At 47.1% G+C, this 22,511-nt stretch overlaps 1 protein-coding gene across 1 annotated transcript in view; it reads right to left on the minus strand.

The window, feature by feature from the left end:
* Window positions 1–3,510: 3,510 nt before the first annotated feature.
* LOC129546334 (liver carboxylesterase-like) overlaps window positions 3,511–22,511 on the minus strand; it is a 31,843-nt gene continuing 12,842 nt past the window's right edge. Inside the window, exons 7-14 of the mRNA XM_088829985.1 lie at window positions 21,010–21,114; window positions 18,372–18,410; window positions 15,702–15,842; window positions 13,861–13,941; window positions 13,438–13,585; window positions 5,268–5,399; window positions 4,209–4,281; window positions 3,511–3,942 (exon numbers count right to left, since the gene is read on the minus strand). Coding sequence (XP_088686111.1) covers window positions 3,759–3,942; window positions 4,209–4,281; window positions 5,268–5,399; window positions 13,438–13,585; window positions 13,861–13,941; window positions 15,702–15,842; window positions 18,372–18,410; window positions 21,010–21,114 — 903 coding nt within the window. The 3' untranslated portion in view covers window positions 3,511–3,758. The remainder of the gene's footprint in view (window positions 3,943–4,208; window positions 4,282–5,267; window positions 5,400–13,437; window positions 13,586–13,860; window positions 13,942–15,701; window positions 15,843–18,371; window positions 18,411–21,009; window positions 21,115–22,511) is intronic.

Consider the following 22,511-nt stretch of genomic DNA (forward strand, 5'->3'; position numbering starts at 1 on the left):
TGAAAATAAGATCCAGAATTTAAGCTAAAAGAAGGCTTCCCTGGTGACTCAGTGGTAAAGAATCCACCTGCCAATGCAGGTTCAATCCCTGGGTAGGGAAATTTGGATTTTGCCTGGAGAAGGAAATGACTCCACTCCACTCCAGTATTCATGCCGGGGAAATCCCATGGACAGAGGAGCCTGGCAGGCTACAGTCCATGGGGTCGCAAAAGAGTTGGACATGAGTTAGTGATTAAACAACAAAAGCTAAGAGTTTGATACCAGAAAACCAGCTTTACAATAAATGCTAAAGGGACTTCTCTAAGAATGAAGACCACAGCTAGAGATAGGAAATTTACAGAAGAAAATATCTCACTGGTAACCACTGGTAGGAGATCAGCTCCTCTACAACAAAGCGCCACATCAAGATGGGCTGGCTAGGCAGAGTCATGGTGTTCCCCAACCCCCCCCCCTCCAGTATGGTGACCCACAAGCAGGAGGGATCTCACAAACACACTGCTCATCCCTGAGGAGCGAGGGGTCTGTGCTCACTAGCCCTTGGGACCTGAACTGGAGACATAGCTCCCAGGATGCCTAATTTTAAAAACCAACAGGGCTCCTCTTCAGGAGAGCTATGGGCCTATAGGGAATGGAGATTTCTCTCTTAAAGAGATGATACTCAAACTCACTTGCCTGGGATCTAGCACAAAAGCAGCAGCTTAAAAGATGCTTAGACCATTTGTGAAGATTTATTTGATAGTCCGTAAGCATCTGCTGGAGGGGCAGGAACCTGTTGGGATGCTCTCTGGGGACACAGGCACTGGTGGGCACCCTTTTTGCTTCTCCTTCTACTTTGCTAACATCAGCTTGCAGACACGTTTTCTGCCCTCTGGCTCTGACTTGCTAGCTCCGGGGGGGATGTCCGGTATCTGATTCTTCCCCTTGACTCCACCAAAGCTGACCAAGCAAGTGCCTCACCCCTGTACCACTTCTGCAGTCCCTCCAGGGCCAGTTGGGTGGGTGCCTACAGTCTTGCCAAACCTGGCTGCTCAAGTACCCTGCCCTTGCACTGCTCCTGTGACTCTCACCCAGGCCAGCAGACACACGCAGGCCATAATGGGGACACCCACCGTGGTTCACTCTGGTGGCCAGGAGTTTTATATTTCTGGTCCCAGGGGTCTGAAAAATCAGAAAGTTCTTGACACCCTCAAAAAGTGGCACCTATCAAGAAAACAACCAGGCTGCTTAGAAACAAACTCAGACTTAGAGAATGAACTTATGGTTGCCAGGGAGGAAGGATGTGGGAAAGGGTTAGGTAGGGAGTTTGGGGTCGACATGTACACATGGCTATATTTAAAATGGACAACCAATAAGGACCCACTATACAGCACAGGGAACTCTGCTCAATGCTCTGTGACAGGTGCATGGCAAAGGAGTTAGGGGGAGAAAGGATACATGGATATATGTGGCTGAGTCCCTTTGCTGTCCGCCTGAAACTATTCAGTTCAGGTCAGTTCAGTCGCTCAGTCGTGTCTGACTCTTTGCGACCCCATGAACTGCAGAATGCCAGGCCTCCCTGTCCACCACCAGCTCCTGGAGTCCACCCAAACCCATATCCATTGAGTCAGTGATGCCATCCAGCCATCTCATTCTCTGTCGTCCCCTTCTCCTCCCGCCTTCAATCTATCCCAGCATGAGGGTCTTTTCAAATGAGTCAGCTCTTCTCATCAGGTGCCAAAGCATTGGAGTTTCAGCTTCAACATCAGTCCCTCCAATGAACACCTAAGACTGATCTCCTTAAGGATGGACTGGTTGGGTCTCCTTTCAGTCCAAGGGACTCTCAAGAGTCTTCTCCAACACCACAGTTCACAAGTATCAATTCTTCAGCGCTCAGCCTTCTTTATAGTCCAACACTCACATCCATACTTGACCAGTGGAAAAACCATAGCCTTGACGAGACAGACCTTTGTTTGCAAAGTAATGTTTCTGCTTTTAAATATGCAATCTAGGTTGGTCATAACTTTCCTTCCAAGGAGTAAGCGTCTTTTAATTTCATGACTGCAATCACCATCTGCAGTGATTTTGGAGCACCCCATAATAAAGTCTGACACTGTTTCCCCACCTATTTCCCATTGACTGCTGCTGCTGCTCAGTCGCTTCAGTTGTGTCCGACTCCTTGCGACCCATAGACGGCAGCCCACCAGGCTCCCCCATCCCTGGGATTCTCCAGGCAAGAACACTGGAGTGGGTTGCCATTTCCTTCTCCAGTGCATGAAAGTGAAAAGTGATTGACTAGTTAAGAATAAATTGGGATTTCCCATTGCTTGCAATGAACTAAATTACCACTAGGTGGAAGCAGACACCGATTAAAAGTAAATTCCTTCTTGACCTATAAAATCCTCACTAGCAAACTCAAGAGCTGAGATCTATGACATTGGAAGGGGGAGTACTTAAAATTCTGGATAACTATAGCTAAATTATGTTGCTGATTTTTAAAAAAATGTATCCAGTTTTCAACCTAAAATTTTCCTTTCCCTCCGCTTCAGTAGGTCTTCCCCAGGGCCTAAAGCAGGGGATGGGTTTGCTGCCTTTTCCCAGTGGTTAAGAGATTTCATTTCTTTGGGGAAGAAGTGTCTGAGCAGGGCTTCTAGCTTGCCCCACCTAGGGCAGGCTTTCTCTGATCTTACTACCTGTTACCAGTATTTCTCAAAGCTCCCTGATAGAGGTCCAGGGAGAAGGGCCTGCAATGAGTGTAAACACCCCTGTGGGTCCTTGGCTTCTGAGGATTGTACACTCCCGTACTCGCCCACAGTTGCCCTTAACACTTGATTCTCACTTTAAGTCAGTCTACTCACACACACGGTGACTCCATCTTCCACCTGTCAGCAGACGGTTGGCCAGTGTTCATGTCCCATTTCTTCTCCACAGTGCCCGTCTTCCTTCAGACTTCAGGGTAATTGCCCTGCAACCTCTTTGAATGAATCAGAAAAAATCATGAAACTGGGAATAATCCAGATTTTCCTTGCAGAAAGGGTGGCCGTAACTTTCTTAGAGATTTCTACATCCCAGGAGAAGCCAGAAGTCACCCCAGGGATCTGAAAGAGACAGTTTTCAGGTGATACTCCTGGGACTCACTTCGGGGTGGTCACTGCTTGGCCCTGATGTGGTCCGGGCTGCAGAAAGCTTTCATATGAGTTGTTGGAAGAGATGGCCCCAGGGAGGGCCCTGGAGGATAATATGTGACTTGAAGAAAGAATTGCAGACTGTAGGAGGGCAGGGAAGGGCCAGGCAGCCACGCTCAGTGTCGCCAAGCCTACGCCCCCTCTATCCCACTTCGGGACATCCTCAGGCTGTGTTGCCTCCATCTCTACAGTCAGCTCCGCAAGGAGGAGGGGGACAAGGCACTCTGATCCCCCACATCCTCTCACTGGAGTTGTGGATGGCCCTGAGACAGGGAGCAGATGCAGCGTCCCCCTCAGCACCTCCCAGGGCCCAGCCTGCTCCACTCTGCATGCTCAGACGTCACGCCAGAACGGCCAGAGCACCTTCCTGCCAACGGTGCCCACTGTCTTCATCCTTCTCTCACTGAGGAGGATGACTTTATTCCAGCGCAAGCCAAAGACATTGACTTGGTCTCCAGAAGAACATTTATTTCCAACTTGAGGCCACAGAAACGGAAACCCCCCTCCCTGCCCTCTGCCACTGCCATCGGATAATTCCTCAGCCTCCACAATAAGACGCCTCTTTGCCCCATAAACACTTCTGTAGAAACCCCCCGTTTACAGCTCAACATGTTTTGACTGTGGTGCCTTCTTTGCTGCCTCCTGGGACATAAGATCGTTCCAGAAAGCCACTTTCTCACTTTTCAGCTTCTCGGCTGCCCGAGTGTAGACACCAATCTGAAGGTACCCTTCTTTCTGGTCATACGCTGGCCAGTGGGGAAGCCCCTCCCCATTGGGGTTCCTGGAACAAAATCAAACAGAAATTCCCCAATGCTGCTGTCAGCTCTGAGATTATCAGGGACGCCCTGACTTCATTTCTGCCAAAGGCTCACATGCCTCCAGAGATAGGAGGCTGACCATGTGCTGGGCTGCCAGTCCATCACAGGGAGCTGTCATTTCAGAGGTCACAGGGCGGGGCGTTTGACCATCACACCTTGGAAACTCCCCCCACCCAAGAGACACACCCTGTCCCTTCCCAACCCCACTCCATGTCTGCCAGCAGCTCACCCATTCCGAGCAAAGTTGGCCCAGAATTTCATCACCATCTTGCTGAGGTTGATCTCTTCTTCTGAGATACCATCTGTGGGGAGGGGACAAAGCCAGTGCTGCTCAAAGTGTGGTTCGTGGGCAGTAGCAGCACTTGAGAAATTGTTAATAAATTCAGAAATGGGGATCTTATTCCAGACCTACTGAGTCTAAGCTGCATTTTAGGAAGATCTTGGGTAACGCAAGTGACTTCAAACTTGACAGCTACCGACTGAGGCCGGCCTCAGTGAAGGGCTGGAGTCGGTCCGTAAGCTATTGCCTTGTCTTCTGTGCCCTCCCGACTGCCCTTCCTGCTTTGGTGTTTCAGGGACACACCCCAGGGTTTCTGCTAGAGTCACCCTACTCCCAGGATGCTCTCCTTTGGGTCTTTTCTTGGTGTCCTTGATCCACACACATTTTCACAGAATCTGGAAAGTAACCGAGCTGCAAGATCCCGCTAAAGTCACCCAACCAGGAAACGCCCAGAGGCATTGTGTGCAATGAACAGTTCTGCGATGCGTGACACACAATTTGTCTGTAATTGCTAATGGGCAAGGCATTGAAGACATCTGTGAAAAGTTTTTTTCTTTTTAAATATTACACACCTAGATATATTATGATATTAAAATACATGAGTTTTAGATAGATAGAGATTGGATAGAGAGACACACGTTAGTCCTGATTCAAGGTTAATAACAACTCTAACTTTACCCTCACGCACATTCTGATGTGTTCTTGTGAGGGCAGAGTGAGTGGTAGCATTCTAGCCCTGAGCAGGGCCCTGCGGGTGACCCAGCTCCCGTCTTGCTGATGATGCCCAGGTCTGGATTCTTAGCGCGACCATGGGTGAGGGCACAAGGACTCGCATTCTCCATCAGGTGCGTTAGAGCAAGACAATGGCTGGGACCGTGTCCTTCCACCCTGTTAGGTGAGTGCAGGAAACGAGGACCTGCAGAGAAGGAGGAACCTGCCCAAGGCCCCCAAATAAACTCGCACCCAGATCTCCTAACTCCAAGTTTATAGTCACCAAAGGGCCATCACCTTGCAAAATTGGAAACCCGAAGACAGAGAAGGCTTCATCCCCGTGGTCCCCTAGCACCGTCTTGGGTTTCATCGCTGATGAGAGGCTTGGGCGATACTCAAACTCATACATGTAGGTCGGGACTCCAGCATCTGCAAAACATGGATTCACACTCGGTTCATTTCAGCAGACACACACCTGATGGTATCAAGGTCTCTGGGAGCTGTGAGCAATCAGGAAATTGGGGGCACGCCTAGTCCTGAGTGAACAACTACAGCATTAATAGCAGATGCCCACTGTGAGAACCAACTCTGTGCCAACCCTGTGTCCCTACAGGAAGCCCCTGGATATGAGCACATGAAAAATTTCGGAAAAATTTCATCACTTGCTTAAGGGTGCATAGTTGGGGGAGGTGGAAATGGATTTGAGCTGGGTATTTACTGAGTGAGTGAGTGAAGAGTGAGTGAATGAATGCTGAAACCTTGAGTAGCTCCATTCTAAATAAATACAGGGGCACTGGGTCAGCTCACACAGGCCCCTGTTGATGCATCCACGCACAAGGAGCGCCACACACACACACACTATTGTATTTCACTGCTAACAGGCTAGTCTTCATTTCCTTTGAGAATACGTGCAGCCTGACAGGTGTCTTCCATTATGTCCATTTTTGAACCTTTCCAGTGATTTTCACCGGAGAAGGCAATGGCAAGCCACTCCAGTACTGTTGCCTAGAAAATCCCATGGATGGAGGAGCCTGGTAGGCTGCAGTCCATGGGGTCACGAAGAGTCGGACGCGACTGAGCGACTTCAGTTTCACTTTTCACTTTCACACACTGCAGAAGGAAATGGCAACCCACTCCAGTGTTCATGCCTGGAGAATCCCAGGAATGGGGGAGCCTGGTGGGCTGCCATCTATGGGGTCACACAGAGTTGGACACGACTGATATGACTTAGCAGCAGCAGCAGTGATTTTCACATTATCCCAAGAGGGAAGTAAATTCAAGTTGTGAGCCTGAAAGTGCAGATTTAAATACAAACTCCATGTTCAAGGTCAGGAGGGGCGGCCGTGAGGAGATACCCCTCATCCAAGGTAAGGTGCAGCGGCTGCGCGTTGCTGAAGCAGCTGTGAAGTGATACCCCACGACCAAGGTAAGAGAAACCCAAATAAGACGGTAGATATTGTGAGAGGGCATCAGAGGACAGACACACTGAAATCATAATCACAGAAAACTAGTCAATCTGATTACACAGACCACAGCCTTGTCTAACTCAATGAAACTAAGCCATGCCATGTGGGGCCACCCGAGGCGGGTGGGTCATGGTGGAGAGGTCTGACAGATTGTGGTCCACTGGAGAAGGGAATGGCAGACCACTTCAGGATACTTGCCTTGGGAACCCCATGAACAGTATGAAAAGACAAAGTGATAGGATACTGAATGAGGAATTCCCCAGGTCGGTAGGTGCCCAGTATGCTACTGGAGATCAGTGGAGAAATAACTCCAGAAAAAATGAAGGGATGGAGCCAAAGCAAAAACAATACCCAATTGTGGATGTGACTGGTGATAGAAGCAAGGTCCGATGCTATAAAGGGCAATATTGCATAGGAACCTGGAATGTTAGGTCCATGAATCAAGGCAAATTGGAAGTGGTCAAACAGGAGATGGCAAGAGAGAACGTAGACATTCTAGGAATCAGTGAACTAAAATGGACTAGGATGGGTGAATTTAACTCAGATGACCATTAAATCTACTACTGTGGGCAGGAATCCCTTAGAAGAAATGGAGTAGCCATCATGGTCAACAAGAGTCCAAAATGCAGTACTGGGATGCAATCTCAAAAAGGACAGAATGATCTCTGTTTGTTTCCAAGGCAAACCATTCAATATTACAGTAATCCAAGCCTATGCCCAACCAGTAATGCTGAAGAAGCCGAAGTTGAACGGTTCTATGAAGACCTACAGATCTTTTAGAACTAACACCTAAAAAAGATGTCCTTTTCATTATAGGGGACTGGAATGCAAAAGTAGGAAGTCAAGAAACACCTGGAGTAACAGACAAATTTGGAGCACGGAATGAAGCAGGGCAAAGGCTAATAGAGTTTTGCCAAGAGAACGCACTGGTCTTAGCAAACACCCTCTTTCAACAACACAAGAGAAGACTCTACACATGGACATCACCAGATGGTCAACACCAAAATCATATTGATTATTATATTATTTGCAGCCAAAGATAGAGAAGCTCTATACAGTTAGCAAAAACAAGACCAGGAGCTGACTGTGGCTCAGATCATGAACTCCTTATTGCCAAATTCAGACTGAAATTGAAGAAAGTAGGGAAAACCACTAGACCATTCAGATATGATCTAAATCAAATCCCTTAAGATTATACAGTGGAAGTGTAAGTGGAAGTAGAGTGGAAGTGGAAGTGTAAGTACAGTGGAAGTGGAAATAGATTTAAGGGACTAGATCTGATAGAGTGCCTGATGAACTCTGGACAGAGGTTCGTGACATTGTACAGGAGACAGGGACCAAGACAATCCCCTTGGAAAAGAAATGCAAAAAAGCAAAATGGCTGTCTGAGGAGGCCTTACAAATAGCTGTGAAAAGAAGAGAAGTGAAAAGCAAAGGAGAAAAGGAAAGATATAGGCATCTGAATGCAGAGTTCCAAAGAATAGCAAGGAGAGATAAGAAAGCCTTCCTCAGAGATCAATGCAAAGAAATAGAGGAAAACAACAGAACAGGAAAGACAAGAGATCTCTTCAAGAAAATTAGAGATACCAAGGGAACATTTCATGCAAAGATGGGCTCGATAAAGGATAGAAATGGTATGGACCTAACAGAAGCAGAAGATATTAAGAAGAGGTGGCAAGAATACACAGAAGAACTGTACAAAAAAGATCTTCACGACCAAGATAATCACGATGGTGTGATCACTCACCTAGAGCCAAACATCTTGGAATGTGAAGTCAAGTGGGCCTTAGAAAGCATCACTACGAACAAAGCTAGTGGAGGTGATGGAATTCCAGTTGAGCTATTTCAAATCTGGAAAGATGATTCTGTGAAAGTGCTGCACTCAATATGCCATGACATTTGGAAAACTCAGCAGTGGCCACAGGACTGGAAAAGGTCCGTTTTCATTCCAATCCCAAAGAAAGGCAATGCCAAAGAATGCTCAAACTACCGCACAATTGCACTCATCTCACAGCTAGTAAAGTCATGCTCAAAATTCACTAAGCCAGGCTTCACCAATACGTGAACCGTGAACTTCCAGATGATCAAGCTGGTTTTAGAAAAGGCAGAGGCACCAGAGATCAAATTGCCAACATCTGCTGGATCATGGAAAAAGCAAAAGAGTTCCAGAAAAACATCTATTTCTGCTTCACTGACTATGCCAAACACTTTGACTGTGTGGATCACTATAAACAAGGAAAATTCTGAAAGAGATGGGCATACCAGACCTCTTGACCTGCCTCTTGAGAAACCTGTATGCAGGTCAGGAAGCAACAGTTAGAACTGGACATGGAACAACAGACTGGTTCCAAATAGGCAAAAGAGTATGTCAAGGTTGTATATTGTCACCCTGATTATTTAACTTATATGCAGAGTACATCATGAGAAATGCTGGGCTGGAAGAAGCACAAGCTGGAATCAAGATTGCCGGGAGAAATATCAATAACCTCAGATATGCAGATGACACCACCCTTATGGCAGAAAGTGAAGAGGAACTAAAAAGTCTCTTGATGAAAGTGAAAGATGAGAGTGAAAAAGTTGGCTTGAAGCTCAACATTCAGAAAACTAAGATCCTGGCATCTGGTCCCATCACTTCATGGCAAATAGATGGGGAAACAGTGGAAACAGTGTCAGACTTTATTTTTTTAGGCTCCAAAATCACTGCGGATGCTGATTGCAGTCATGAAATTAAAAGACACTTATCCTTGGAAGGAAAGTTATGACCAACCTAGATAGCATATTAGAAAGCAGAGAGATTACTTTGCCAACCAAGGTCCGTCTAGTCAAGGCTATGGTTTTTCCAGTGGTCATGTATGGATATGAGAGTTGGACTGTTAAGAAAGCTGAGCACCGAAGAATTGATGCTTTTGAACTGTGGTGTGGAGAAGACTCTTGAGAGTCCCTTGTACCGCAAGGAGATCCAACCAGTCCATCCTAAAGGAGATCAGTCCTAGGTGTTCATTGGAAGGACTGATGCTAAAGCTGACTCTCCAACACTCTGGCCACCTCATGCGAAGAGTTGACTCACTGGAAAAGACCCTGATGCTGGGAAGGATTGGGGGCAGGAGGAGAAGGGGACGACAGAGAATGAGATGGTTGGATGGCATCACCGACTCGATGGACATGGATTTGAGTGAACTCTGGGAGTTGGTGATGGACAGGGAGGCCTGGCGTTCTGTGATTCATGGGGTCGCAAAGAGCTGGACACGACTGAGCGACTGAACTGAACAGATGCAGAAAGGGTAAAATTTGCTCCCCGTGTCCTAGGAAACCTCCGTTTGGCAGTTCATTTCCTTTGTGTCCGTCCTCTCCTGTGTCTTGCTTCCTGCGCGGCCCGGGGAGGGTGCAGCAGTGGCAGGAGGGGGAAGGGGCTGGGGAAGGGGACAGCCCCTCTCTCCTGGCCTCTCCTCCCTCCCCTCTCTCCTCTCTCCACTCCCTCTCGAAGCCCCAAGAAGACGTCACTTTCCTGCTGATGCTTCAGCAGAGATGCCCATCTTGCTGCTCCAGGGCTGACTCGTGGGCCCCCCACCTGGGGAGCTCTGTGCTCTGCATTGATGCTTATGCCACAGCCAGCGACTCTAATGGGGAAGGGTCAGGCCCCAAGACAGGCTGGTGCGGAGATACCACAACATCCCCTCCCCGCCTTGGGGATACTATCACATTTGGAAAATGCCCAACAAAGGAAAATGAACAAAATGATCACTTATAATTGCACTGCTCAGAGAAACCTATTAATATTTCACAACTTACTCCACTTATGCACATAAAATGATGACACTATTGTATGTGTTATTGCATATGACCATAATAATTGCTTCATATCATTAAAATTTCCCCACAAAGTAGTTTAACAATATATGCCATCCCGACAGGAGGATGTAAAATAATTTGTGTAATTGCCTCTCTCATCTCCCATCTTTGTACTTTGGTTTAGCAAGAGGTGGTTTTTGAAAGAAAAAGGTGGTTTTGGGACCATTCTCTGTGGTCCTGCAAGCCACTTATTAAACAGTTGCTTCAAGGTTGTGACTTCCCTGGTTGCTCAGATGGTAAAGTTCTATCTGCAATGCTGGAGACCCGGGTTCGATCCCTAGGTTGGGAAGATCCCCTGAAGAAGGAAATGGCACCCACTCCAGTACTCTTGCCTGGAAAATCCCATGGACACAGGAGCCTAGTAGGCTACAGTCCATGGGGGTAACAAAGAGTTGGATATGGCTGAGTGAATTTACTATACTTCACTTCAAGATCAAGCAGAAATTGCCGTAAGGAGGGGCTTTAACCTTGGCTCTGCCATTTTAAAGTTTTAGAAAGAACTCATGATCCAACCACAGGAGAAAGAACTTTCACGAATGGGAGAAATTATTTTGGGGTGCATGTTGCCCAAAAGATATTTTTGTTCATTTTTCTCTTTTTAACATTTCTGCCTTAAATTTCTGAGATTTATTAAATTCCTACAACCACAACACAAGTCTTCAAAAGAATAAGTAGGGCACAGGTTTGAATAATAACATTTAGGAACAATAAGAAAAGCAGAGGGAAGGAAAGAGCTAGCAATAAAAAATACACAAATTTAAACAGTGTGATGTTCTTCTTTCTTTCTTTGGTAAGGAGGGTCTTATGAAATTAGCAGCATTATTTTTATTTTTTAATCTGAGTATCTCAACAGAGAGAATTAAGAAATACTCATTCTTATATACTGGAAGCAATTTCACAATATCTATCAATAATTTTAAAATGGTCCTACAAGCTAGCCTAGTAATTAAACCTTTAATAACCAAATCTAAAAAAAAAATCATCAGAGATTTGGTTAAAGATACATGCACATAAGGCTGAGCATAATGTTTTACAGCATCAAAGTATGGTCAGCCTGCCTCAATAGCCAATAGGACAGGAATACTAAAGTAAATTTTACTGTATTATTCCATGAGATAATGGATGCTTTTTGAGTTTTCATTGACATTGAGGAAATGCTTACCTTATAGGATTCCATGAAAAAAACCACAATATAAAATTAATATTTAAATTATATGTAAGACATGGGAAGATTAATGAAGAAAATGTCAAAAATTTATAGCAGATATTTCTATGAATTTTGAAGGCTTCCAAGGTCACAGCTAGCTTTGAGTAGAAGTTTGACTAGATTGACTAGAAACTAGACATTTCTAGTTTCTTTTTTATGTGATTCCATATTTTCAAAAAGTTCTACAACTAAAAGATATTAATGTTTATATTCAGAATAAGTTCTCTTCTGTATTAAAAAAGACTTAATACAAGTACAAAAAGTCTTAAAAAGGAAAGAATAATGTTGATAAAGTCGGGGAAGTCCAAGCAAAAATGACTCTGATGGGAGTCTGACACGTCCTGACACATCCAAGATGACTGGGTCAACAGACAATGAAGCAGAGGAAACCACACGTAAGGAGAGACAAGACCAAGTTTGTGAAAGAACAGTTCTGACCCCAGGCCGCCCCTGGCTGAAGAGCTTCATCAAGACCCTAGGGAGGAGGAAGGGTAACCGGAACCTATCCATGACTGTATTGAACTGGGAGGATGGTAGGTCAGCTGTAACTACTTTTTATTATGCTTGTACAGTCCCAAATTCTAAAACCCTCTAGCATGGTTAGAAAGAGTGCTCTGGGTCAGAGAACCACGTCCTGTCTTGCAGACGTGGTAGAGATAGCTCCTGGAAAGGGAGGGTCCTGTGAGGACCTCAGCTGCTGCTGCTACTGCTGCTAAGTCACTTCAGTCGTGTCCAACTCTGTGTGACCCCATAGACAGAAGCCCACCAGGCTCCCCCGTCCCTGGGATTCTCCAGGCAAGAACACTGGAGTGGGTTGCCATTTCCTTCTACAATGTGTGAAAGTGAAAAGTGAAAGTGAAGTCGATCAGTCGTGTCAGACCCTTAGCGACCCCACGGACTGCAGCCTACCAGGCTCCTCCGTCCATGGGATTTTCTAGGCAAGAGTACTGGAGTGGCTTGCCATTGCCTTCTCCGAGGCACTCCAAAAGGACACCTCCTGTCCAGGTGAGCTCCTCCATCCTTGGCCTCAAGCCCCTAGGGCCCCCCTCACGCACAGTCTTGGGATACGCTGAAAGGTCCTGCCATAGACCCAACACACACTGGCATGGAACAAGGCCAGCTGCAGACATCAACATTCTCCAGACCACTTGCCCCATACCTCCCTCTGCTCAGTCCTTTGGGTTTTCTTCGTCCCAGACAACATTCCTGATCCGACCTTTGGCCTCATACTATCCCCAGCTCCACTGGTTAACAAACTAGTTTGAAGCTATCTCTGACCTTGGAAGGCTTCTAAGACAAAACCTCCAATATGTGCCCTGTGGCCCCACAGACTACTGTCATTCAGGTGAGGGATCTCGGGGCAGAGACTGTTGGAGTGTCCCCTTGTCCCGTGCTTCTGGGCACATTGGCCAGAGTTCCAACTCCTGCATCTGTAGCTCTTTGCCTGAGGTCTTCGGCAGCCAGAGACCACTCTGCCCACATGTGCAGCAGATCAAAGCACTAGGGAATTAACTGCCCTTGGGAACAGGCTTTAACGGATGACTCATCAAACTGGAGGATAAACATCCCAGCTCTCTTGCCACTCACTCGGGAAAACCCTGAGCCACGTCTCCTGCTGATTTCCCAGAGCTCCGCAGCTCCAGGTGTCCCTGGAGGACGCTCGCTTGACAGCACAGTGTAGACTGACTTCCGTCTCCATTCGAGTCACTTCTCCACTCCTCTCCCAGTGTTATCTGGGATCACCCCCAAATACACTACCTGCATTTGGATCCTTTTCTCAGAGTCTGCTTCTGGTGGAAACCAAACTAGGACACTGCCCTGCCCCTGGCTATATGGAATGTACCTTGAAGTTTTCTTATATCTTTCTATGCTGAGGGTTAAGACAGAATACAGTGTGAAGCTGGTGGGGTCAGTGTCCCTCTCCTGTCCAGTGCCGAAGACTCACCTCTGTGGTAACGGGCCGTGTTCACAGATGGGACACAAAACAACCCATCTGCAATCAAGTCCAGGAGCAGGTCTTTCTTTTGGACAGGGTCATGTGTCCCTCCTAAATACTTGTCAGTGGCCACTGGAGCCAGTTCCTCAGGGATGTTCTGAAATACATCAAAAGTTAAAGTGACCAGCACGCCCTCGTGAACACCCCTGGCTTCCCCAGCCAGGGAGGAAGGCTTGCATTAACAGTGAACCTCTCAGGCCCCATGCCACCACTCCCGCCCACCCCTGCTGCTGAGCTGGAAAGGCAGAAACTAGGTGCTGAACCCCCACCCCTAGCCCCAGCCTTCGTTTTGCCACCAGCTGCTCTGCCATCGGGAACAAGCCCCGGCCCTCTTTAGTGCTCAGCCAGTTTCCGTGACTTCAAGAGTCTTACAAGGATGGGGTAGGACTTCCACACGAGTGACGTGGCCATCTCCTGGTCCATCTTGCCTGCAGAGAGTGGGAAGCCCATGAACTGTTAAAACAAAGGTTAAGCAATTGTGAAATCATCAGGAAATAGCAGGAAAAATGAAAGTGACCAACAGACCAAACTAAATGGAGGCTGGGTTTTTGATGAGTTTTGGACTCAAATGGACTTTCATATCCAGAGACCAAGGAGTGTAAAGAGGATGATATAATTAAGGGAAGCTGTCCTAGTGTAGACACACACACACACACACAAATGATTAGAGTCCCCAGAGTGGTCGAGACAGAGAGGGAAGATTTCAGCCAGCCTAGTGTTGAAGTGAAGGGCTCTGGGGCAGATGACACGACCCCACAAATACCCCACTTGTGTCAGAGAACTGAAAAAAAGTGAAAGTGTTACTAGCTCAGTCGTGTCTTACTCTTTGCAACCCCATCGACTGTAGCCCACCAGGCTCCTCTGTTCCTGGAATTCTCCAGGCAAGAATACTGGAGTGGGTAGCCATTCCCTTCTCCAAGGGATCTACCTGACCCAGGGGCTTTACAGGCAGATTTGCTAGTCAGATAACTGAAAAAGCCCCAAATCCTGCCATTATGACTTTGGTCCTTTGGTATAACCTCTGAAATCATTCTGAAGAACCACAGAACTGTGCACATAACAACTCCATTAAAACTCGGCCCTAAGAGACTTGACCAAACTCCAGGACAGCTGCAGGAGGCTTAAGGCCATGTCCCCAGGATGACCGCAGTCTCCCTTCAAGAGCTCTGGGCTGCCTTGAGATTTTACTGTTTCAGCCAAAGCCTGGTGATAGGCAGGTAGGTCCATGAACTCCCTCTTAGAGCAGTTACTTTAGAACTCTCGTAATTATAAGCCTTTCCTTTGTCCCTTTAAATGTAAACTTACCACCCAAAGTTGTTTCCTCAAGGATCTGAGAGCCATCTCTATGAAAAACAAATATTCAGGGGATAATTCTTGCTTTGTCCTCAGAGCAAGAATTTTTAACTCAAGAATTTTTTAAACTCAGTCCCTGTGAAAACTTCAGTGGGAACATTGATTCTACTTACATCACTGCCTCCTGTCATAAAGACAGAAATTTGTTTCTTCTCCAGATTAATGCCAGCTAACAAATGCAGGTGGTCCAGTCATATGGACAATCCACCCCACCCCACCCCACCCCCACCCACTCCTTAAATAAGCTCCAGGCTTTCATTTCAGGGATTGGGTTCAGTTCACAATGGATCATTTCCCTCTAGCAGGGATGTAACTGAATCAAATCTGTTACCACTTCACCTAGTGTCTGGCTTTGTTTATCTCTGTCAGAAGGGAAAGCCCTTCCTAACTTTCAGAAGTCAGTTGTAACTCAGGAGGAAGCTGGCTCCTCTGAATCTTTCCAGTGAGAGGACTGAGAGCATGGGTGGGGCGGGGCTAATTTATGGAGAAAGCATGAAAGCAGCAAGCCTGAGGCGAGAGGCTGCAGGTTCTAAGCCCCACTCTCCTTAACTCCCGAGCCCCTTCCCCTTTCCAGGCCTTGCGTTTTTTATCTGCCCAGTGATGATCTCTACCAGCCCTCCTGGAACCAACATTTCAGGATTCATGGATGGGAGGACAATCAGAGAGTGTGTGTGGACGTGGGTCCCCTGAACTGCACCACCCAGATGACAGTGTGGACCATCAGAAATGGTTTTCACGGAAATGTCAAATTGTATGAAGGGGACAGCTGGCCTGGTCCCAGAGCGAGGTCTGTGACCAGGGATCGGGGAGGCTTTATGATGGGCAGGGAAGAAAAGTCTACGAGGCCTGCACTTTCTCACCAATGGCAGAATCCAGCCAAACTCTTGCTTGTTGATTCCGACGATGTAGGGAACGGTGTTGAAGTTCTTTTCAGCCAGCATCTCTATGGGCATCTTTGGCAGCACCACTCCGTCCACCACGGTGGGCAGGAAAGGGTAGGTCTGGGGAAGAGGGCAGAGTAGTGTCTGGGCTTCCCCTTCCAGGTCACACCGCATCCCCGTCTCCACCTGCCGAAGCTCATGACCAGTATCACACACCTGATTCCTAACAAAGGGGGATAACTCTGTGGACCCCAGAGGGCAGAACTCTGACCAGGGGACAGCAGTGGTCAGGTGATGGGGACAGATCTTCAGCCCATTTGGTATAAAAATATATAACATGATGTGCATGTATTTGAAGTATATATATATATATGTCTCTTCCCAGTGTCACGCAGCTCTCATTATCTGTGGTACTCATGCTCTACAAAGTTACTGTGACAGACATCCCGGGGGGTCCTCCAGTTAAGAGACTGTCTGCCAGTGCAGGGGACATGGGGTTAATCCCTGGTCCTGGAACATTCCACAGGCCTCGGGGCAACTAAGCCCAGATGCTGCCGAGTGCCTAGAGACAGGGCTCCACAACAAGAGAGGCCAGAGAAATGAGAAGCCTGAACACCACAACTAGAGAGGTGACCCCGACGCTGTAACTGGAGAAAAGCCCGTGCAAGGTGAAGACCCAGCACAGTCAAAAGTAAATACATAATAAAAGAATGAACTAGGGGGAAAAAAAAACATCCAACAAGGACTCAGTGAGTGCTTCCCTGGGTGATGCGACTGTAAATCCCTTGGCTGTCAGCCTCACAAAAGTGCCACCCACTATGATTGTTTTTATCCGCCTTCATCTCATAAAATCACAAACATAGCTTGTTTTCCATGGCTTCACAGGCTATAGATGTTACTTTAGCATATTCCTAAGCAGCTCAAGGAACTGATGGGCAAATAATCTTTTCACATTCTGGATGCTCTGCATTGCTGATTCATTAGCACTGAGCAGCAGCCTGCCACCCATGCCTGAGGGCACTCGGTCTAATACTCCCATTTCTCACGAGTCAGACACATTGTAGGCTGCCTGCACTTAGGCACACTAGACAGCCCTTCTGTCTGTAGTCGGGGATTATTTTAAACAGCCAAACTGACAGCACAAAACTCAAGAATGCGAAAGGTGGCACTAAATAGGACCATGAATACGTTACTGGTATTAGAGATGAAACAAAACGACAAAAAAGTAGCTCCTTGTATGATCTCTGGGAAGAAAAGGGAAGCCTCCTACACTGTTGGTGGGAATGTTAATTTGTGCAGCCACCATGAAGAATGGTATGGACGTTCCCTAAAAACCTAAAAATATCATTATTATATGACCCTGCAATCCCACTCCCAGGCATATATCCAGAGAAAACTCTAATTCAAAAAGATGAATGCATCTCATTGTTCACAACAGCCCTATTTACAGTAGCCAAGACATGAAAGCAATCTAAATGTCCATCGACAGAGAAATGGATAAAGAAGATATGGAACATACATGCAATGGAATATTACTCAGTCATGAAAAAGGACGAAGCAATGCCATTTGTAGTAACATGGATGGCCCCAGAGATTACCATACTAGGTAAGAAAAAGACAAATGCCATATGATATCACTTATATGTGGAATCTAAAAATGACACAAATGAACTTATTTACAAAACAAAACAGACTCACAGACAAAAAACAAACTATGGTTACCAAAGGGGAAAAGGGGTCAATTTGGGTTAAATTAGCAGTTTGGGATTAACAGATACAAACTCCTATATATAAAACAGATAAGCAACAAGACCCTAAGGAGGGAGCTCTATTCAATATCCTGTAATAAACCACAATGGAAAATAATATTAAAAAGATTGTGTATACATATGTATAACTGAATCATTTCGCTATATACCAGAAACCAGCTCAACATTGCAAATCAACTATAGTTAAAAATAAACAAAAACATAAAACCTTTGTTGAATGACTAAGTCTCATTTGAACCTCTCTACAACTTTTAAGGTGAGATTCCCCAGGGAGTCTGCAGAGAGGCCAGGACTGAGCTGCCACAGAATTAGTGCCATCAGAACCTGGTGAAGGGAAGCGTCGGAAGGAGGGAGGAGAGGAAGGAGGTGGGAGGCTGCTGTTGGAGTTTCCCACGTGGCTGGGAGGAGGGTGGTGTCCTGAGGACGGAATTTCACGGCTCCTTTCCCCACATCCCTGCAAACAGTGCAACTTGCACAGTCAGTCAACCTGAAACCCCCCAGGAGACGATCCAGGCTCCTCGTGAAGGCTCCTGAAGAGCCCTTCCCCAGTCATCTCCACTCCCCACAGGGGAGGTTTCTCGTTCGCCTTCTCCCAACTGGGTGTTTTTAGGAATGTGAACAAGAGTAGGGGCTGGCTGGGGACCGGGACACAGAGCTGATGACAGACAGCACTGGCCTGGGCATCGGGGAGCGGGTTCTGGTTGATGACTGGTCTCCTCCCGGGGCCACCGGACAGTACTCTATCCCTCTCCGGGCGTCAGCAGGGTAAACACAAAGAGCTACTAAGGCTGCGCATGGGAGAATTCTGTCATACATATGTAACTGGAGCTTAAAGGTGTCAAGACTTAAAACCCACAATTAAGAAACCAAAGGTCCTTACCTTTGTTGGGTCTCCCAAGAAATCAAGAACGAAAAAGTTCTGTGAAGAGAAAGACAGAGGCTGTGGTGAGGAGACTTCTGGGAGGAAAGCTGACCTCGGTGAGCTGTGCCCTAAGGTACCAAGCGCTCCCTCCTGGCGCCTCCCTGGCTGGGCTGGAGGAAAGCGGGCAGGACGCCCTCCCCTGGGACGAGGGGTGCAGGGGTGGCTGCGGGAGGGGAGCTCTGCAGAGGACTGCTGCTGAGCCGCCCTGCCCTCCACCACTGCCCCTTTTTCCTCCAGGCAACAACACCCCGAGTTTCCTTTGGGGGACCCCCCCTTCCCACTCTCACTCCATGATTGCAGGCATCTGTATGTGACCTCCGGTGCACCAAATCCCTGAATACAGGGACTACTTCAGGGGCGGACATGTGCCCATGTCAGTTCAATAGAGTTTACCCAAAACTTTTGCTGGAGTTATTGGGAAAGAGGCTTTTTAAGCAGATAGGATGTAAGACAATTGTTGTTTAACTTCCCTACGGGCCAGATCTGCCTAAGAGTGAAGCCAACACGGAAAGGTAAAAGCTGAGGGATAGAGACAGATTCTTAATAGCATCATATGTGCATCTGGATCCAGCCATGCCTGAAGCCATCAACTCCTGGACCTGTCAGTGAGTTACCTGAAGATTCTGTCACAACATATTCCTCTCTCTTCTCAAAGCACTTTGAGATGAATTTTCTCATCTTGCATTAGAAAATCCTGACTCATACAAACTCACTGAAAATTCTCTTTGTTGTAAGTTTACCATGATTGTATTGACTTTATTGTTATACTGAAGCTAACAGGCTTGACCAGTATGTATGAGGTCACCAAAAACGGTCTCTCCATCATGTGTTGTAGCTCTACAATCCAGGTGCATGTGTCCATGTGTGTGTGTCTATGTGTGTGTGTTAGGGCGAGAAGGTAATCATGGAAACACTTCCACATGATCTCAGAAAACTCAGGAGGATTATAGAGGCTCCGGGTTTTACCAAAGTCACCAATTCTCCCTTCATAAATTGGACCTCATGTGCCACATTGAGAGGTGCTGAAATAAATTTATATCCTTTCAGGCATTAGAAAGCAGTTGTGTTTTCATTGTTTGAACATATTGGTCACATCACGTGAGCCTGAGAAGCCAGGATCTAAGTCCCAAGGCCACACTGGAAAGGGCTCAGAGTCTGGTGTTAGAGACTTGTTTCTGGGAGTCCAGGAATACCCTCCGGAGTCCAGACAGAGAGCCCAGGTGCTTCGGTTACTCTGGACTTTCTTTCAAACCCTCCCCGACAGAGAGGATAGTTTCTATTGGCCCAGGGGCTATATTTATGGGTGTCCCTCCTGCTGTGGCATCTCTGTGATGACACACCGCCACAGGCATCCATCAAGCCTCACAGGTCACCTTCTCTGTGAAGCATCCTTGCTTAGTATAACAAATACTTCCCCTTTCTGTATTCCTACCACACAAAGCCCACAAAGTATTTGGGTGTGTTTCTCCCTGGACAGTTCCTTGTGAGCAGGGACTACATATCCGATTCACATTCGTATCACCCTCCCTGTTACCACCCCTCCCCACACACACTTAACATAGCTGCATGGACGGATGAAGAGGTCAGTACGGGGAGTACTGGAGAGCCAGATGGACAAGTGGATGCAGGGACGCCACCGCGCAGACCGGCATGGATGTATCGCTGATTTCGGAGGGATGGATGAGGGAGCGACGATATTGGTGTCTGGATGGTGCATGGATAATTAACAATAGATGAATGAAGTTTTGAATGGATTTGTGGGTGGATAGATGAATGATAAGGTAGATGAGGAGAAGGCAATGGCACCCCACTCCAGTTCTTGAATGGAACATCCCATGGACGGAGGAACCTGGAGGGATGCAGTCCACGTGGTCGCTGAGGGTCGGACACGACTGAGCGACTTCACTTTCACTTTTCACTTTCATGCACTGGAAAGGAAATGGCAACCCACTCCAGTGTTCTTCCCTGGAGAATGCCAGGGAGGGGGAGCCTGGTGGGCTGCTGTCTATGGGGTCGCACAGAGTCGGACACGACTGAAGTGACCTAGCAGCAGCAGCAGCAAGATAGATGAATAAACGGATGGATGTTTTGATGGATTAATGGGTTGATGTATAGAATTCCTAGAATAACAACTGAGGCAGAGTCTTAAAAAATCTAGAAAAGTGGCCCACCATTGGCTTAAAAATGAAATGGTTTCTAAGTTAACTGAGGTAAATCGTGAAAATCTTTCCAAAAATATTTGTTTTTCATATTTCTGTTCCTGAAGTTTAGGATGGTAGTTACCTCTGAAATATACAATGTTTAATTTGTAAAAATAGATCTAAAAATGAGAACAGAAAAAATAAGTTTTGATAGATCTAGAGGATTCTTAATTGTTCATTATGTTCTTTTTTTGACTTAGCTGAAGTTTGAGATAGTCTATAATAATAAAGAAAAACAGTTCCCATTCAGATCCAGAGGCTGACACTGCTCCTGGAAGGTGAGAAGCTGTCCCAGGTAATTTTTCTAGGGCAAGAGGACTGAAAGTGAAATGGTGAAGCCTGGGGCCAGGTTTCCAGGGTGCGGGGCTTGTTTGCAAGAGAATGGATGCACTTACCATCTTTTGTGTTATCTCCAAGAGCTCGTCCTCTGTCTTCTGGCGCAGGCAGTGAACAAGGACAGCCGAGGTGGTGGTTTTGCACCCAGCAAAGGCAGCAATTCGCTAGAGAGAGCACGGGTGACAGCAGAATTCAAGAGCCCGTCTCCTCCCTCCATCGAAACCGAGGTGTTCTGTCCCAACCTCAGTTTCCAAAGGCAGCCCATGTTAGCAGAAAACACCCCAGACCAGGACTTCCCTGGGGGTCCAGTGGTTAAGAATCCGCCTGCCAATCAGGGGATCCGGGTCGATCCCTGGTCTGGGAGGATTCCACCTGCTGCGGGGCAACTAAACCCACGTGCCACAGCTACTGAAGCTCCCGCACCCCAGACCCCGGGCTCAGTAACAAGGGAACCCACCACAGTGAGAAGCCTGTGCACCACAGCTGGAGAGAGCCTGCACACAGCAACAAACACCCAGCGCCGTCAAAAATAAATACACAATTTTAAAAATAATAAAATTAAAGTTTAAAACAATAAAAAAAAAAAAAGAAGAAGAAAGAAAGAGAAAATGCTCCAGACCACTCTGTGCGCGTCCTGGGTCCCAGTCATGCCAATTATACAGCCTCTGCTCTGTTACTTTACGTCTGTTAAAATGGGCACAATATTCTTGAAACTGAAGAGAGGCAGCAAGGAATGGAGCTTAAAAATGTGGAATCCACAATCCCAGTGTCTAATTTAGAATCTTGGGTCATCCAATTAACAGCCATGTGGCCTCAGGCCAGTCACTTGCAAAGTGAAGCCAGAGGGGAAGATGCAGGAGAGAAGTCAGGTGCCAGGATGGTGGGACACTGGTGAGTGTGCACGGGCTGCCTGGAGCCTGGTCCAGTGTCTGACACGCAATCAGTGCTCAGTAGGTGTTTGCGAAATAAATGAAATGACCGTAAGAAGTGGACAGAGTGGGCAGAGAGAGAGGGAGGGAGGTAGGGCAGGAATAAGAATCTTAGATTCCTTCACTGTCTTAGATTCCTCCCTTTAAGTGTGGCTGCTGGCTCCACCCCTGCACCAAACCAGCCTGACCAAATGCTCCACATCAGTGACTCTAAGGCACACTCCTCAGCAGGGACTTCATGTTGCTCACCCTTCCCTGTCTTCCTAACATTCTCCAAATAAAGACAAAGTCCCCACTAGGTCCTACGTAGCGTGGCCCTGCCAGTGCCCCCACCCTCAGCTTCTCAGGTCCTGTCTGCACTTTGTGCCCCGGCCACATCAGTCTTCCTCACTCTCTCACTTGAGATACCTGCTCCTGCCACAGGACACTTGCTCAGGCTGGTCCTCTCCCTGGATATTCTTTTCTTACCAAGTAATTTACGGCTTATCCTTCTCATCTGAACTCGTTGATCATTACTTTTTCCAGGAGCCTTTCTAATAACTTCCCGTACCCACTGGACGAAGTGCTCCTTTTGGATTCTTTTCACATCAGGTACCTCGTCTCTATTGCTCTAGTCACAGTTGACTTTTTAA

Source organism: Moschus berezovskii, chromosome 22 (genome assembly GCF_049115385.1).
Source record: "Moschus berezovskii isolate FMDL1 chromosome 22, NW_MosBer_1.0, whole genome shotgun sequence".
Classification (NCBI taxonomy): Eukaryota; Metazoa; Chordata; class Mammalia; order Artiodactyla; family Moschidae; genus Moschus; species Moschus berezovskii.